Below are 17,665 nucleotides of genomic sequence, written 5' to 3' on the forward strand. Positions count from 1 at the left end.
GTTCATAGAGTACTTTTCTCAAGGTCACCCAGCAAGTAAATGATAGGTTGTCTAATTTCCTTAGTGAAGACACTGAGATTCACTGTTGACCTGGGGCCTTGAAGATAGCTATTGCTCCTTCTTCTTGAATTCAGGCTTGTTTCTGCACAGCCAAACCTCAGATCGGGCACATTCTTTTCTTAGCTCTGCTAATCCTTTTCCACATTAGGGGAATAAGGCCTGGGACCCACTCTATCCCCTTCTGGTGACTTTGCAAATCTTTGCTCTGGCCAGCTTGCTGAAGACTTCAAGCCTTCCCTTGCAAGCCAACTGCTTCACCCTCATTTCCTACTTGTTGTGGGACATCTCCCCAGTGTACCCGAGCTCTGACAACAAACACCCACTCTGACTATCACAAAATCCAAACCAGTCTGGAAATTTCCGAGAACAAATTACCTAATGTTTCTTTCTCTACACAATAAACTTTTGAAATGCTGTGAGGAAAAAACAATCTGGAACTTGAAGATATTTGGAAGCTTTGAGGGAGCTGGCTGTTAGCAGAACCCTGATGTGAAGGCTTTTGTTAAGATGAGGACCAGATTTGTAAATCAAACAATTACCCCCTAGCCAGATAAAAACAACAGCTTCCATTTCCTGGCACTTACCACAGGCTAGAAACTGTGCAAAGGATTCACATCCATTCTCTCTTTCTCTCTCTCTCTCTTTTCATAACAGCTTTATGGTGACATGATTCACATACTGCACTATTCACCTGTTTAAAGCATACACTTTGGCACTTTAGGTAGATAGAATCTTAAGGTTGTGCAACCATCACCATGAATTCCGGAACATTTCCCAGATCCCCAGAAGAAACCCCATACCAGCAAGCAGTCACTCCCCACTCCCTCTCCCTGCAGCCCCTGGTTAGCCAATAATCTACTTTGGATCTCTAAAAATTTGCCTATTTTAGGCATTTCGTCTAAATGGAACTGTACAATACGTGGTCTTTTGTGTCTGGCTTTCTTCACTTAGCATAATGTTACTGAGGTTCCTCCATATTGCAGCATGTATCAGTAGCTTATTCCTTTTTACAACCAAAAAACATTCCATTGCAGGGATATGCCGCACTTTACTCATCTTGGGTACCATTGTCTCTCTATTTTTCTTCTGTGTACTACAGCATTAGTGCTATTTCTTTTTTGTTTTTGTTTTTATTTTTCAATTACTGTTTACTTTCAATATTATTTTATATTAGTTCCAGGGGTATGGCATAGTGATCACGCTTATGACAATATTATTGACTATGTTCTCTATGCTATAATTTAAACCCCTATGACTATTTTGTAACTGCCAATCTGCACTTCTTTTCATCCTTTCACCTCTTTCACCCAATCCTCCCAAATCCCCTCCCCTCTGGCAACCACCAATCTGCTCTCTGTGTCTATAAGTCTGTCCCAATTTTATTTGTTTTTTTTATCCTGTCCTTTAAATTTCACATATAAGTGAAATCATATACCCTATCTCTTTTAATCCTCATCCCACCCATAGAAGTGTATATTACTCCCCATTGACTGATTTTGTAAATTATGTTTTCTTCGAGCACCAAAGATGATAAATCGTCCCAAGAAATCATTGACTGGACTTAAAAATCCCGGAGACCAGTCAAGTGTTGATTCTCATATCAGGAAGAGATAGTGTAACTGAGTAGAAACTTCATTTCTTTAATATGACCTTTTCTCCTTTCTTTTTTCCTTTTTTGATTCAAACTGGCCTCATCCAGCACCCTGACTCATCTCCCTCTTTCTCCCTTGCATGTCCACTCCCTTAACCATGAAGTCCTCAGGACAATGAGGTTCTGATCAGTATCAAATAATCTTAAGAACAAAGCCAGAGTCCATTAACCACAGAGACAGTGCTTCGGTAAAACTGGAGATAATATCTAGGCCTAAGCTGTGTTTCACCAGAAAAGTGGCAATTAAGTGGCGCCATGGCTGACGTCAGGACCAGATGTAATCAATGATCAACTACTTCCTACCCTAGCAGTGACCAATCAGTAGAGACCACAATCCTTAGTTACCATGATTAATGTTTCTTCCCATATATAACCCATCCCATGGAAGCCATCAAGAAGCCAGGTCTTTGAGCATTAGCTCACCTGTGACTCCAAGCAAGGGGCACTTCCTAAAAATAAGCCCTCATCTTCTTTGCTGCAAGCTCCTGTCTCTTTGGGCTTTAATGCCCGCGGACAAATGGACCTCTTTAGTCCCTTAACTATAGGAGTTGTAATTTTAGCCTCCTTTCCAACCCCATCCTCAACCTCAACCAAATGGAAACGTCCTGAGCCGTGAATCCAGCTCCTCCTTAAGGGCAGAGATATTTCCATGAAGAAAAGTTCTGGCATAGCTTATGTTCTCAGCAGTTGGAGGACTCGAAGAGTTCATCTGGTCCTTTCCACAGTCCACAGGATTCTAGCAGGAGAGTAAGATGGGTCAGATGTTTCACTCTCCAACCCTGGGTAGATGCTGATATTCTGGTGGTTAATAAGGATCTACCTTTGGGCAAGTTACTTAGCCTCTCTGAGCTTCAGTTTGGTCACTGCTAAGATTAATAAGACTACTTCAAAGCCGCTGTCCGGAGTAAGTTAAGTGTTTAGGACAGTGCCTGTCATGTTGTAAATCAACCATTGGCTTCCTTTGTTTCTCCTCCTGGTAGGGGATGGCGCTGTGCCAGGTTGCCACCCTCCAATCCACACATGCTGGTCCCTATCTCCCTGATTACCTTAGGTTTCCCCCTCGCACCCCTACTGCCGCCACACTCTATTCTTTCCTGGCTAACTTCTCATTCTTCCGATTCCACTTTAAATTCCACTTCCTTGGGAAGGCCTTCGAAGACAGGACCACATCCCTCTCTCCTTAGTCCTTCTTAAAGCACCCTGCATTTTTTCTTTATTACTCAGCACAATTTGTCATTTTAATTTTTTTTTACCATAAACTGTGTGCCCACTTTGTCTTGCTCCCTGCTGTATCCTCCGCACATAACAGTGTCCTAGGATCATAGCAGGCGTTCACGAAATATTATACTTACGGATATAGTTCTGAACTCGGGTTCAGAAAAAGAAAATGCCCTCCTCCAAATCACACAGGTTAGTGGCTGACTTGAGCCCGTCTCCCTCTCCATTACCAGTCCAACTCCTCCCAAAGCCTGGCAAGAATATTCCCCATCTGTCCCCTAATACAGTTGAGTCCCAGTGGAAATTCCAGAAAGGGGGGAAAACAAAGGAGTGTGCAGAGAAGGGTCAAGTGGCTTGGTTTGCCCTCCTCCTCTCGGACCTTACTGTGAGCATACTGTAAAATGAGGAATTATGGCAACAATGACGTGGCAGGGCGGGGACAATGACAGGACCAGGTGAGGGAGAGAAAGCCTAGCTTAGGCAGGGAGACCAGAAGTGTGGATAAATTCCGCGCAGGCGCAGTCGAGACGCAACCCAATTCCCTCCTCCGCCCCGCCCCTTTCCGCCTAGTCACACGACACAAAGGGCAGTCAGCTGATTTGGCGCTGCGGGGGTCACGTGGAGATCGGCGTAGGGCGCAGGCGCAGATCTTGGGCCGTTGGGCCGTCTGACCTGTGGGGCCATCGAGGAGGTTTAGGCCGCGCTCCTAGGCCTTCGAGCCGCCGACTCCATGGCGAGTCAGTCGCAGGGTATCCAGCAGCTGCTGCAGGCCGAGAAGCGGGCCGCGGAGAAGGTGTCGGAGGCCCGCAAGCGTGAGTGTTGGGGCGCGGCGCCGGGCCCGGGAGCGCGGCCAGGCCGCGGGCAGTGGTAGATGGGTGAGGCCCGCAACACTGCGGGGTGGAGGGGTGGTTGCAGTCGCGTAAGCTGCGGGTCTCGAAGCTCTCTGGATCTGAGACTCTGGAAGGCTTCTAGGCCGACTGGAAGTTGCGGTGTGGGATAATAGGTCGGGCATGGACAGCAATGGGTGGGCGTCTTCCCTGGTGTCTGGGAGGCGAGTAAAATGGGTTATCCAAGTAGAATTCATGGTCTTTCCCTCTCTCACTTGCTTTTTTGGGTCCTCCCTCTCCGTGAAGGGAGCCTCCATCTACGTGGTTGGTCAGTCTAGAAACAGAGTCGTCTTTGCCACGTCGTTCGCCACTTTTAGTCAGCCAGCGAGGCTTATATATCTGTTCATGTCTTAGCATCTTATACCGCCAGCATCTTAACCCAGGTCATCAAGTTCTCTAAGGCTCCTATTGCAGGCTAATTCGTTGAGATCCTAAATGGTTTTTTTTTTTTTTTTTTTAAATGTGGCTAATAGGTGCCAAGCGCGTTGCCTGATGTGTCTGTGGTCTCCATCGTCCTGGTAGCTAGAATCCCAGTGAAGGAAGCAGATATGGCATAGGCTAGTTGCAGATGAGGTGAGCTGGAATTGAGAAATACGAGGTTGCTCAAGAATTTAACAGGTAGATCTAATCTAGATTGGTGAGTGGAAGAAGTTTCCTCTTTTCAAGTCCATTCTTACTGCCTGTAGTCATCCATCTAAAATGTGAAGATGACTTTCCCACCGTCTTTACAGCCAACAAACGTTTAGTGCCTGCGGAATAAAGCCCACATTCCTTAGTAGGGCCGTGGAGGCACGTTTGGATCCGTGTCTTGCTCTCTTCCCTGATGGCACGGGGTGGTCCTCTCCTCCGGGTTGTGGGACCACTCTTTGTTGATTTCCTTGTAAGCCTGTGCATAGCTGTTTGCTCTGATTCCAGAGGTTTTTCCCATTTTCCTCTGTTTGTTCTCTAACCCCTAATCTTCCTTCAAATCTCAAAACTGAGGCAGAAGATCTAAAAATTCTTCCTGGATTTGACCTTCTCCCCTCAGACTAGGCCAGGAGTCCTTCCCAGGTGCTCATTTCTGTCATCACAGTGCAATAACCTGTGTCACTCAACTAAACTTCTGGAGATCAGGGACTGTGTCTAATTTATGTGTTCAGTTTCCCATCTGGTGAGATATTTCTATACCCATTTTACAGATGGGAAACATAAGGCACAGGGAGAAATGATTTGACCATATCCTGGGAAGCAGTGTAGCTAGGTTTTGGAGGCCCCCTTTCTTGTGCAAGGATAAAATACTAAGAAATACTTGTCTGAGTAATTCCTCAGTGTTCCTCTCAGTCTAACTAAGCCTTACACTCTTACACCCAAGTACATGGCTCTTGTACTTTCAATTAGGGGTTGTGTGATACTCTATATTTCATAGGAAAAGCTTTCTTTGAGGGACCTGCGGGTGGGAACAAGCCTTTTAGTCTTGCCATGGCGGGCTGGAAAGTTCTGTGTTGTTCACAGAATATTTCTGATCATGCCCTTGATACAGTATTTCCAGAATGACTTCTGATGCTTAGTCCTGCGGTGGCTCATCAGTAACAAGTTTTATCTGTTGGAAAGCATGTGAGAGTATTTGGGGGAAGTGGAGGAATAATTCTGAGTGCCTTGGAGCAACGGGTCATGTTTTACCCCTTTCTCCCATCAAACCTGGCGCAGGCACTTGTTTATCGCAATAGCTTCATCTTCACTGAATTAATTTATTTTAAAGGAGTTTATGGCTAATATACATCTCAGGATTTGCAATAACTAGGAGTAGAAGTACTATAATAACTTGGAAGAGCTAGTTAATGATAATTGGGAAGAACTACAATTTGAAAACAGGTATTGCCTTTCTTGATCTGTAATTATAATTGACTTGCCCAGTTAGGAATTGGGAAGGGGCAATACATGATGTGGTAAAATGCTTCAGCCCAAATTTTTCATGAAATCATTGCTTTGAGCCATAATTTAAAAAAAAAAAAAAGCTACAGTTTATTTCATTGGAGTGAAACCTAACACTGGTTCCCATATGTAAGGCCCTTGAAAAACAAGATTGGAAAGAAGTATAATTCCTTGTTCAAACATTTTTCAGAGAAGCCTATCAAACTTGAACATTGAAGATGTTTGCTGAGAGGCGAGAATGTATTATCTCTTAAGGGATTAATTCAGGGAGCTGTGGGAGTTGGGAGCGGTCAGGAGAGAGGTATTGTGAAATTGGGTGGAGCTACTGCATAATGTTGAGGCCATAAATGTTATTTGTAGATTGTTGGCTTGGAAAAGATCTTTGGCTTTGAAATAAGGCTTTGAGTATTTCTGATGAGGAGGATAGCACGGGGACCCCTGGGGTGCAGGCTGGTCTGAGTGGGGACAGCAGTAGGCCCTAAGGAGCACTGAACTGAACCCACACTTGGCACAAGTAGCGTCGGGTGCCTAGAGACTGATCTGTTGCTTGGTACAGACTTGCCTCATGGACTGTCGATGTCCTGAGGTCGTTAGGGTCCAAGATTCTTAATCAGGAGGCGGAAGGTTAAATTTAATTTCATTCATCCACATGGGCTGAATGGGATTTGGACAGTTGATACACAATGTTATACAATAAAGCTTAGTTTCAGATGCAGGGTGTTTTTTGCTCTGAATTAAAGAAATGCTCCAATTGATCACCTAGGACCTTCTTTCTTCCTTCTGTTTTGGGTATCTGAAAAGTTTGATTAATAGTGAATTATCTCTGTTGGTTGGTTGTGGGTGGTTTTTATACAGGTTTCAATAGAACCTAGAGAATTTTGCCACCTGTGTATCAAAATAGTCTCTAGAAATCAGCCCACTTGTGTCTCCTTGAGTCTTAGATGCTTGTGTAGCCTTGCTGTCTGTTGCTGTCCATTCAGGACTCCTTCCCAACACCTCTTTCATTGCTTAGATCCTTGTGCACAGGCGTGGCTTTTCGTTTCCAATATTACATCATCTCTCATGAGTTAGGGTTTGGGTTGATGTCCCTTGGGAGCATATTAGTCTCCTTGCTAATCTGCTAAGCTGAGCTCCGGTTGTAATCAACATAATTAGGTGTTTACTTCTTGGGAAGAGGAAGAGTTCCTTAGATGGCTAATGTTACCCAATTGATATTGGTTCTTAGTAGTTGAGATTGCAAGAATATTCTGACACATTCCAAAATTTCCATCATTTTTACAGTCTGTAGTTATGGAAGGCAGTCCTTTTTAACTAGTCACTTTCTAGTTCAATAAAGCTCGTAGGAGGCATGACCCTATAATATTACTCAGCTTTGAATTCCCTCTCTCCTGTGCATGTCTCTTGGGAATGTGTCTTAAAACTTTTAACTTACATTAGAATTTACCATCTTAGTCTCTGCTTCCTCTTCTTGTCTTTTAACCACTTCCTGATGTGGCTTTCTTTTGAAAACAGGAAAGCACCGGAGGCTGAAGCAGGCCAAAGAAGAGGCACAGGCTGAAATTGAGCAGTACCGCCTGCAGAGGGAGAAGGAGTTCAAGGCCAAGGAAGCCGCGGTGGGCCCCATTTTCATTACCGCTTTAGTTTCTTGAGGCTTCCCTCTTCTCTTCTTCCCTCCAGGCCCTCTAAGTACCCAGTGTAGCTTGGTAATTCTCATGCTGGTTGAATTTTTAAGTTTTGGTTATTTTATGGTGGGGTTTTTGTTTTGTTTTGTTTTGTGTTGGATACTCAGGCCAAATCTCTTTGGGTGATCAATTTTTAACTAACATTGGGTCCTAGTCTTCAATTATTCAGTCATTTAACAAATGTCTGTTGAACAGTTAACATGGGCCAGATCCTGGGCCAGATGCTAAGGGGTGAGCTGTAAACAGAAATAGCCGTGGTCCTTGCCCATGTGGGGCTTAGTTTACAGGCTGGTGGTCAAGGAGACTCAGTCACGAAATACAAGTCAGTGTAAACCTGCAGCTGTGAAAAGTATGGTGGCAGAGACACACAAATCACACGGAGCGCCACTTCAGAGTAGATAAAGACATATACCAGTAGCATAGGCTAGTTGACCGTGCATGAGGTATGTACAGTTATAGCATGAAAACACATTGCTGGGAGTACAAAGGAAGCAAGGAAAATTTTGGAAAGGGGCAAGGATGGAGAAGGGCTTCACAGAGAAAAGAACCTCTTATCGGGACTCTTGGGTCTAAGTAACTAAAAAGCAATTCAAACTGGTTCAAACAAAATGGAATTAATTAAAACCCCAGATGAAAGGCTAACTTGATTTTGATCCAGAAGCTTACAGTAATCTGAGGGTGCTGTTTTCACCTTTGCCTTTGGCTTTGTGGGCTTCATTCTCAGCTTCTATGTTGTGGCCTCTGCTAGTTCCAGGGGCACGGCCAAAAGTTTCACTCGTCTTCGCATTGGGCGATGGCAATGTTATTAAAACTTAGAATGTTTCTCTGATTCTTAAACTGGGGCAGGGTGGTGCTGTGAGTTGCAGACTGCCCACAGAATGGTGTAGAAACACTCTGGTTGGGGCAGCCATCTCATCCTGTTTTTACGTCTCTGCTGCAGTTTCTCATCAGGGCAGTATTGATGCCGTGCTATAAGCACGAGCTCTCAGTTTTTCTAGCAGGGTGTCACTGTACCTTCTTCAGTTTTGAGTAGGGAGGCTTAGCATATAGTTCATGCTCACAGAATAGAGCTGGTGGGGTCCCCCCCCCTTTTGAGTAGGGCTTACAGACTTTTAAAAAATGCAGTTTAGCAACTGAGCTGACCATTATGAAATGCCTCAGGGTATTCCTATAAAATGAAAATGATAGTATGGGTAAAGAGTCCTAGGTTTGAATCTTAACATGTTCACCCTGGCCTCTTTGAGCCTTGGTTTCCTCATCTGTGGAAAAGGGAGTGATGGCCTCCCCGTAGGTTATGGGGGATAGGTGGCATGCGAGGGAATGCTTTATAAACTGTGTAACACATATAGGAAGGGGTATACTCGTTAACATAGGTAGTGAGGTGAGAACACGTTAGGCAATATAAACAGACTCAAAAAAGTTAGTCTTCAAGAACCTGATAGATCATGTTCTAATAACGTAGGTACAGCAGTTAATAAAAAGCTGGCCACGCCCAGCTGGTCTTGGTTGGTTGGAGTGTCAACCCATAAATCGAAAGGTGGCTGTTTTCAGTTCCTGGTCAAGGCACAAGCCTAGGTTGTGGGCTCAGTCCCTTCTCTCTAAAATCAATGAGAAAATGTCCTCAGGTGAGGATTAAAAAGGAAAAAAAAAATTAGCCATATTGTGAAGGCAGTAGAAGGTAAGAGAAACTTGAGCAATCAGTGTGTGTTAAATTGTGAATGGAGACTAAGGGGTAAGACAGTAAAACATTTAAGCAGTTAAATGGGGCAGTGATGAGAAGTTGGTCTCTTTCCTACTCGGACATGTAGTTCTCCGAGACAGTCAGCGTGAATGGTATCTTGTGTATTCTAGAGTGTTTATATTTGAAAGAACCGATGTTACGTATTCATAATACAGGTGAATTTACTGCTGAACTTAATAGCTAAAACATTAATCAGTAGTGGTGAAACTATATATTCCTCCTAAATTGCATCCGTCTTATGCCTTTGTTAAACACAAAAATAATAAACTCATTTTTTTAAGAACTTATTTTAAAAAAATACACAAGGAAACTCATATACAGACCACACTAATACCACTCTGTACCTTGTACTTTGCCCCTTAAAATGCATATTTTACAGTTCATTCCGTCTTACCTTATCCCTCTAAATGGCTGACGAGTGTTCTTTAGTATAGCTGCACCGTCAATGTTTAACAAGTCTCCAGTCCTTGGGCTTTCAGGTTTCTTCCAGTCATTGGTTAAAGCTGTGCATTCGACTCTAGAGAGATGTGAGTGTGTCACTCTTTGGGATCATTTCCTAGCTGTGGAAATGCTGTGTCATTTACTTTTTGATGGTGTAAGGTTGGCCACCAAGGGACTGCATCAGTTTTTGCCCTGTTAACTTGGGGAATGCCAACTTCGCAGAGGCTCTTCAGTCACGGGGCTCCATTGCCTACTGCTGCCTGTTTATTCATCGATGAGATTGGGTTTTACCAAAAGTACCAAAGTTGCTTACCAAATGTTCCTGGCTGACCAGAGTGTCATCCTGACATTCCCTGTGTATCATTACTCCCCGACTTCAGGCTCTGGGATCCCACGGCAGTTGCAGCACTGAAGTGGAGAAGGAGACCCAGGAGAAGATGACCATCCTCCAGGCCTACTTCCGGCAGAACAGGGACGAAGTCCTGGATAACCTGTTGACCCTTGTCTGTGACATCCAGCCAGAAATCCATGAAAACTACCGTGTGAATGGATAGAAGAAGAAAGAGCACCCGTTCCATGGGTTGGCACTTCAGATACCGCCATGGAATAAGATGGTTTTGCAAAGCTTGAGTTACACTCTTGTGGAAAGGCATTAAATTATTTCTGTATGTTATATAGTAGTAGGTCCTTTTACTTTTTGAGATCAGCAAATCTCATTTCTTTGTACAAACTTAGAGCTTATCTAAAGATTTCTTCCTCTTTTTACTTCATATTTCTTAGAAATTTAATGGGTATATCTTGTCTTCTGTGCCTTTTAGCTCAAGCAACACTTACATATGTGTGACAATACTAAAATTTTTTTTCTTAGATATAGTGAGAAACATTTTTTTTTTTTTTTAAGAAAGAAAGGGATTAAATTTTTTTTTTCCCTAAAGCTTTCTTGAAGGTCAGGGGCTTTATCTATGAAAAAGTAGTAAGTAGTTGTTTGTTACCTGTGTAAAGCAGCATCCAGCCTTAAAATAGGCCTTTGTGGCTAAGTTAGAGCAATGAATGCTAGTGTAATTGTTGGAGCTGCTTTTAGTGTCTCTTAATCAAAATTACTAGATGATAGAATTTAAGAGCTGTTAACATGTTATTACTTGGTGTACTGATAATCATTTAAAAGTAAAGACTCTTTGTCATGCATTTTTTTCCCCCTGTGGTTCATCCTTTTTGGTAATGCAAGATGTACTTTGACTCAGATGTCGTGCACGGTTTCCCTGAGGAAATTAAATCAGCACTTGTATTGCACACACATTCCCGAACCTACTTAGAAAACATTCGTGGTCTGCATCTTAACAGGAAGGACAGAATCACATGTGATTTCACCCAACAACTGTCTTGAAAAACAGCAAGCAACTAGTAAGTCAGCAGTTTGCCTTTTCTCTCCGACACACTGAACTGAGGCAGCCTTGGGCAGGCAGGGTATCAAGCATATGTCTTTCCTGGTTGGGTAAATGATACGTGTAATACCCTAGCACTTGTGAGCTGAGTGCCCTGTAACCCTCTCTTATCCAAAAATCTTTGGCTGCAAAATAACCTTTGGTAGGTAGGTACTGTTGAAAGAGAACATTGTGCAATTTCCTTGCTTGTTCTGAAACAGCGGAAGAGTGTTAAATGGCCTTTTAAAAATACCATATTTTATATGACTTAGGGTTGGTTGATCTCAGGTCACTTCTGTCTCCAGTTACTGTTCCTTTTTTAGAATTCCTCAAAAGAGTTTTCTGTGGGAGCTTTTCCTTTGTTTTACTATCAAGGCACTCGACTCAGCATGAGCCCTCCGCTGAAACTGCTTGTCAAGGTCAGCAATACCAACCAGATTGGGAGGTCCAAACCTTTTCTACCATATCGTTAGTACTGCTTGATGGGGCCCTCCCCTCATCCCCAAGGATTTGTTCTTGGACTTCACACTAATTTGCTGAGAGACCATCTATGTTTTCTGGCTTTACCATCTATATTAAAGACTCAAATTTGTATCTTCAACTTACCTTTCTTGAACTCTGTAGAGTTCTCAAATCACTTATAATTTGATTTGGATATCTAATAAGCCTCTCCATCTTAATGTGGTTTGTTAGGGTTTACTCTTGGTATCAGTCAGTGTGGCAACTCCAAGCCTTGGCCTGCTGCAACTACACATTTCCCAAACTCAAGGATCACGGAGAGGCAACACCTGGATTCACTGGCTTAGAGCCAATATCTTTAACCTGGTTGCCACCAGTATTTGCATGGTGGATGAATAGAGTTGGACTTTCATAAGTGCTTGACTCTCAGCCAACCTGCCAAGTGTTACTAGTCACAGAATCAACAGAGGGAGTTATTTCAAAAGTGTGATTTAGGGTCAGTTGGGCAGTGAAAGATCTGAAAAGCAAAGAGCTGGGTGACCAGGAAGAGAGGCACCCAGATAATTTAACAAGTGAATTGAACGTGAGTTGGGTGGAGAAACACTTGGTTGTGAAGGAAGAAGGGGGAAAGGTGCAGGGGGGGGTGGTGGAGGAGGTGGCCTGAGAGGTGAGAACGAGTTTAAATGCTGGTGGGGAAGGGAATAATGAGAGGGAGGCTGGCAGAAGGTGTTCTGGGTGGAGTGAGATCCAGGGCATGGGATGGGACTAGTTCTGGAGCTGTCACCTGTGATTGTACCCAGGGGAAAAGGGCGCTTGGGCCCCTCCCAGGCCTGCTGAGTCAATCTCTGGGAATGGGACCAAGACTGACATTCCCAAAGCTCCCTTGAGGAGGGGCTTCCATTGTGGTGTGAGAAGGAATTAGCATCTGTCAGTTTCTTGGACCACTAAGACAGGCAGGCATGTTGGTTCTGATAGGGAGTGAATCCCAAGATACACATGCAGAACTGTGATTTGTTACCATTAGCAAGAAAATAACACACAATTGCCTATACATCTATACAGAATATATCTAGAGGACATGAAGAGGTAGCAGTGACTGTCAGGAGCAAGAGAACCTGGACTGTGATGGGAAGGTTCCTTTTTGTACACAGCCTACAGGGATGGTCAGCAGGGTCCCTGCCCTCCACCCACTAGGTGTCGGAAGTACCCCTTCAGTTGCGACAACCAAAAAATGTCTCTAGATACTGTCAGGTGTGCCCTGAAGCCCCACACCACCTGCAGTTGAGAACCACTGTCCTGCAGCAACAACAGTTGTCAAAAGTACCAACTGTAATTCCTGGAACATTCTAGGTCCTCAGCAAATGTTTCCTGATTTTCTAAAATTTGGTGGTTCTTTTCTCAGTCTGATCATCCTTGATTACAAGTTTCCAAGTCTTCAGTAATCACTGGTCAGGATAGGATATGTGCTGAAATCTCAGTGACTGAACAACAATGATTTATCTCTTACAATGTTTGCTACAAGTTGCGTGACTCAGTGATTCATACTACTTCTGCTTTGTGGCTCTGCCATCATGGCCCATGAATGCCCACAATTGCGGAGGCAGGGGAAGAAAAAGTTAGGAAACATGCACCAGCCCTTACACGCTTCACTCCTGGAGTGACACAAAACTGTTCTCAGCCTACTGATGGGCATGGGTCACATGATCCAACCTAACTGCTTAGGAGGCTGAGAACTCAGAGAGTAAGAACTATCGGCTACAATTGCTAAAAGTAGCTTTCTCCATGCCAGCTGGTGTTCTAAGAACTTTTTGCATTTATACTAACTAATCATCATAGCATCTTTATGTTACGGAATATGAGTCAGAGAAGTTAAATAACAAGATGTGCCATTGTTAGAGTCAAGATTGGGACTGGCAGTCGGACTTAGCAGCACCTTTCATCTCCCTGATGGCTAGACGGATCGCTCCTCCGGCAGTGTCATGTGCTGTGAACCTGTCATCTGGAGAGCAAGGTGCCCACGATGTTGCCCCTTACAAACACAGAGACTGACCATTCCATTTCATGCCATTGCTTAGACCTCAAGTTTTTGAAACAAGCATAAATAAGTCCAACCCTGTGTACAATATCTTACACAAGTTTCCTGAAGATCTACCACTTCCATGTTCTGGGTGGGGGAAAAAACCCTTGAAGTTCTGAAAGATGAAGCAACTTGTCAGAGGCTGTACGGTGAATCTCTGCATGCTTCTAGTGAGGAAGGCCTGTCGTGTGCAGGCATTTTACGTGAAGCTCCAAGAGCCCTGCACTGTGATCCCACTTCCACAGACAGGAAGGCTGAGGCCCAGGCGGCCTGTAGAATGTTCAAGGCCTCAGAGCATGGAAGTGACAGAGCTGGAATTCAGACCATCAGATCTGCATGAGGGCTGCAAGAATAAATCCACCATGCTTCCCACCCCCCACCCTCAACCTTGGTGGATGGGGGGCTGAGTGATGATTCCAGAAGCTGAGGAAAGCTGCTTGGAGGGAAGGACCTGTTCTGATGAGTCTTGCACGCCCCACATTTTTCACCCTTTTAAATTTTTTTCTCTCCTTCAGACACAGTCTGGCAGATCTCAAGAGTGTTCTCCTGTCAGCTGATCTCACATCAGTGCAGTGGCTCTGAAATGATGGAAAAAGCATCTGCACAGGCAGGCAGTGCAAGTCTTGCACCCCACCCCCACCCCTTCCCCTACAAGCAAGCAGGAGAGGCGTATTCCTTATTGAAGGATTTGGCCAGTGGGTGGGGGCAGGAAGCTGCCAGATCATGTCAACATCTATTTTCTCTGGCTTTTAACATATTTGAAATGACACTGACTAGCTCCTGGGTCAGGTGTGGATTCCAGGCCATGGCTCACAGTGTTTGGGTGGATGATTGATGGGGATTGGTGAGTTTGGAGGGTCAGGGAACAGACAACGCCCCTCTCCCCCTTTTCCATTAGACAATAAGTTGCAGCATTCTAGAACAGATGGCAGCAGTTGGAGATAAGAGTAGGAGAGAAGCTAGGCTAGTTGTTGTGAAAGCGTCATGGGGTTGTCTGCTATTGTCTTATGGGGTGTTTAAAGATAAAAAGACTGGAGAGTCTAGCTCTCTAGTTAAAAGCCCAATTACTTTTTAATTGCCCTTCCCTCCTCTCCCAGATGTTAGTGCTTGGTCTTTGGACCTTGCCCCATTTCATTCCCTTTGTACCTGTCTGTGGCTCTTGTCTTTCTGCGCATAGTGTGGAAATAGATCCTTGACATTTCAGGGGGTTTGGGGCCTCCCTGACAGGAATCCAGAGTATTTCTTCTGGTTTTGACCCAGTGTCCTGACAAAGAGCACGTGACTTGTCTTACTCCCTGCACATTTGTAACAAGGACAGCTGTGTGCTTAGTCCCAGGTTCTCACGGGTGTATCTTGTAGTGACTCACCGAGTGATGTGACTTGAAATCAATTTAATGCAGCTGTTAGCCATGGAGCAGTCTGTGGGGGATGCTTTAGGAAAACTTTTAAAGATAGTTCCGTCTGACTTCCCAGCCTGAGTCACTGTAGGATTGAGTTCAGTTGGTTTGGCCATGGCAACACTTCAAGCAACATGTTTGTAAGTTAGAAAGTCAGTGAATCCATCACTGGCAGACCAGTTCCAAAACAGATCTCATTTTTGATTTTTGCTTTTCCCTTACTCATCCAGAGGTTCCGAGGCTCTCCCCTGCCCCATCAGCAGCCACGCTTGAAGTTTCAGCCAGGCTTGGGAGAATTTCATTTCTTCTTATTTCACCCAGTTTGCCAGATATAATTGGGAGGTGGCCCTCCAACATGGGTCCATAACCCTTATATACACAACAGGACAGATGGTGCAACTGCTGAGTAAGGGTGGCTTTGGCTGGGGCTTGTGATTACAGTCATGTGTTGCTTAGTGACCGAGATACATTCTGAGAAATGTGTCATTTGGTGATTTTGTTATGCAAGCATCGTAGTGTGCACTTACACACACCTAGATGATGCAGCTCATCATACACCTAGCCTCTGTTATAATCCTCTGGGACCACCCTTGTATATGGGACGCATGACTACTTGAATTTATCTGTAATTGAGCCCCTGATGATTTCATTTGTAGCTATTTATTCACTAATTCAAATGCATGTAACAAATACTGAGGGCAGGGTGCTGGGTGACAGCTGAGCGCATGGGCAGAAACAAGGCTATGCCCACAGGTTCATCCTCTTTTTGGGAAATGGGACCTTGAACAATGATCATACTATGTGCTGGGTGTGGCCATAGGTTAAGCAAGGGTAACAACGAGAACAGGGGACTGGCATGGGCCCAGGACAGGAGAGGACCCTCCGGAAGTGTCCTTCCAGCTGAGACCTAAGAATGTAAGGCGATGAGGTAGGGATGGAGTTTGGGGTTCTCTTTTAGATGGTGAGGGGTGGCAGCCATTGAGAACTGGAAGTGAAAGAGCATGGAGTGGGGGAAGAACTGAGAGGTGTTCTGTGTTCTTGGAGCTTAGGGCTTTTAGGTGTTGTGGGACAATGGGTAAAGATTCGGACAATGGGTAAAGATTAGTACAGGGTAGGCTGGGGGTGGGTAGGGGCTTGGGCCCGCCACATACAGCCTTGTGAATCCATGGAAGTAGCTTTACTTAAGACTGCTCTCCAGCAGACTTTACTAGGTATTAGCTTTTCCTGGGTTCTATTTACCTTTCTGCATCCACATGGAGCCCACACTCCCTCATGCTACAGTGCCAGGCCTCGCATCGCCATGTTTATAGTTCAGAGGGGCAAAAGGCACAATGCCTGGCAGCCCAGAAGAGCAGCTCACTTTCACTGAGCACTGTCTGCTGAGCACATCATCATGTCATTTCATTCCCATGGTCTCTCAGTGCAGCAGCTATTTTTTCCCTCCTGTTACATATGAAGACATTGAAGCTCAGAGAAGTGAACTGACCTGTGCAAGTTCCTGTGCCAGTAAGTGGCGGAGCCTGGTCAGCCAGTTCCAAAGGCCCACATCTTCTGTGCCTGCCTAGCACAGCAGACTGATGTGCCAACATGTAAGCCCACGCTGGCAGGATAAGCAGTGAGAATGCAGTGATGTTAGCCTGGCAGAAAGAACAGGAGCATATCAGGCTTCATGGAGGAGAGGCAGGGATTGGACAGATGGTGAGGGGGCCGCAGGTATCCATGGGTCCCTTTCAATATCCTCTCAGCACTTAGTAAAGCTCCCACACCTCAAGGGTCTCTTGCTTCCCCCCTCCTCCCCCTCCCAAATTATGTTTTGGGAAAACAGGCAAATTAAATAGGGATCTGCCGTGTCTTGCTCAGTGATGCCCTGTACAATGCCTGGCACTCAGCAGGCACTCAGTGCCAAGCTTCACTTGCCTGGTCAATAAAGGCACCTGGGCAGCATCTGCAGCTTAGCTCCTGTCACTCACTGGCCGCTGCCCCCAAGCACTCTGCCCGTGCCTCTGGTGGAGCATGCCCCCCACTAAGTCCTGTGGTCTCGGAGACCCCAGCAATTCAGCAGTACCTGCTGAACTAAAATGCACCCCCATCCTGATTCTGCTGTGGAAATGCAGGCTGTGGCGTGTCCGGCATGTTCACAGCACTGTGGTTATGACCATCCCAGCAAGGCCTGTGAGCTAGAGTGGCAACGCCCTCCGTGTTCACCGGGGGTAGGGGCAAAGGCAACAGAGAGCCTTCCTACAATACATGGAGGCCTAGGCACCCCTTACGAAAGAAAGGGAGGTGGAGTGGGGTGTTCCAGCGTGGATGAATACCAAAGAACTTTGCTGAATGAAAAAGTTGGGTGTCCAGCAGAAGGGAACAGGCTCCCTTTTGTATGAACACACGTGTGTGTGTCTGTCCATATGTGCTCTGTGGAAAAATACACAACGTTGGTGCTTTCCCTGGGGAGAGGGCACCTCCATATTGACCCCTCCGAAATTCCAGGTGGTGGCTTTGGGGGTGGCAGCCAATCTAGTGAGCAGCTAGCTATCAGTGTCTGGCAGCTGTCGACACACAGGTGATCTCTCATTAAAGCTTTATACAATCCCATGGAGTAGTATAATCTGTTTGTTTTGTTTCATGTTTTACAGAAAACTAAGGCAGAGAGGCGTTATATAGTTTACCGAAGGTGATCTAAAAAGTGGAGACCTGGCTTAGAGCTCAGACGGCCTGGTCCC

The 17,665-nt window shown here is 45.1% G+C and overlaps 1 protein-coding gene across 1 annotated transcript; it reads left to right on the plus strand.

Annotated features, from left to right (window-relative positions):
• The first annotated feature begins 3,506 nt into the window (after positions 1–3,506).
• ATP6V1G1 (ATPase H+ transporting V1 subunit G1) lies at positions 3,507–10,776 on the plus strand. Its single transcript, XM_028514292.2, has 3 exons — positions 3,507–3,741; positions 7,240–7,340; positions 9,972–10,776. The coding sequence occupies exons 1-3, from the start codon at positions 3,660–3,662 to the stop codon at positions 10,143–10,145; spliced, it is 357 nt and encodes a 118-aa protein (XP_028370093.1). The 5' UTR covers positions 3,507–3,659; the 3' UTR covers positions 10,146–10,776.
• The last annotated feature ends 6,889 nt before the right edge of the window (positions 10,777–17,665 follow it).

The sequence above is a fragment of the Phyllostomus discolor genome, chromosome 3 (genome assembly GCF_004126475.2).
Source record: "Phyllostomus discolor isolate MPI-MPIP mPhyDis1 chromosome 3, mPhyDis1.pri.v3, whole genome shotgun sequence".
Taxonomy (NCBI): domain Eukaryota; kingdom Metazoa; phylum Chordata; class Mammalia; order Chiroptera; family Phyllostomidae; genus Phyllostomus; species Phyllostomus discolor.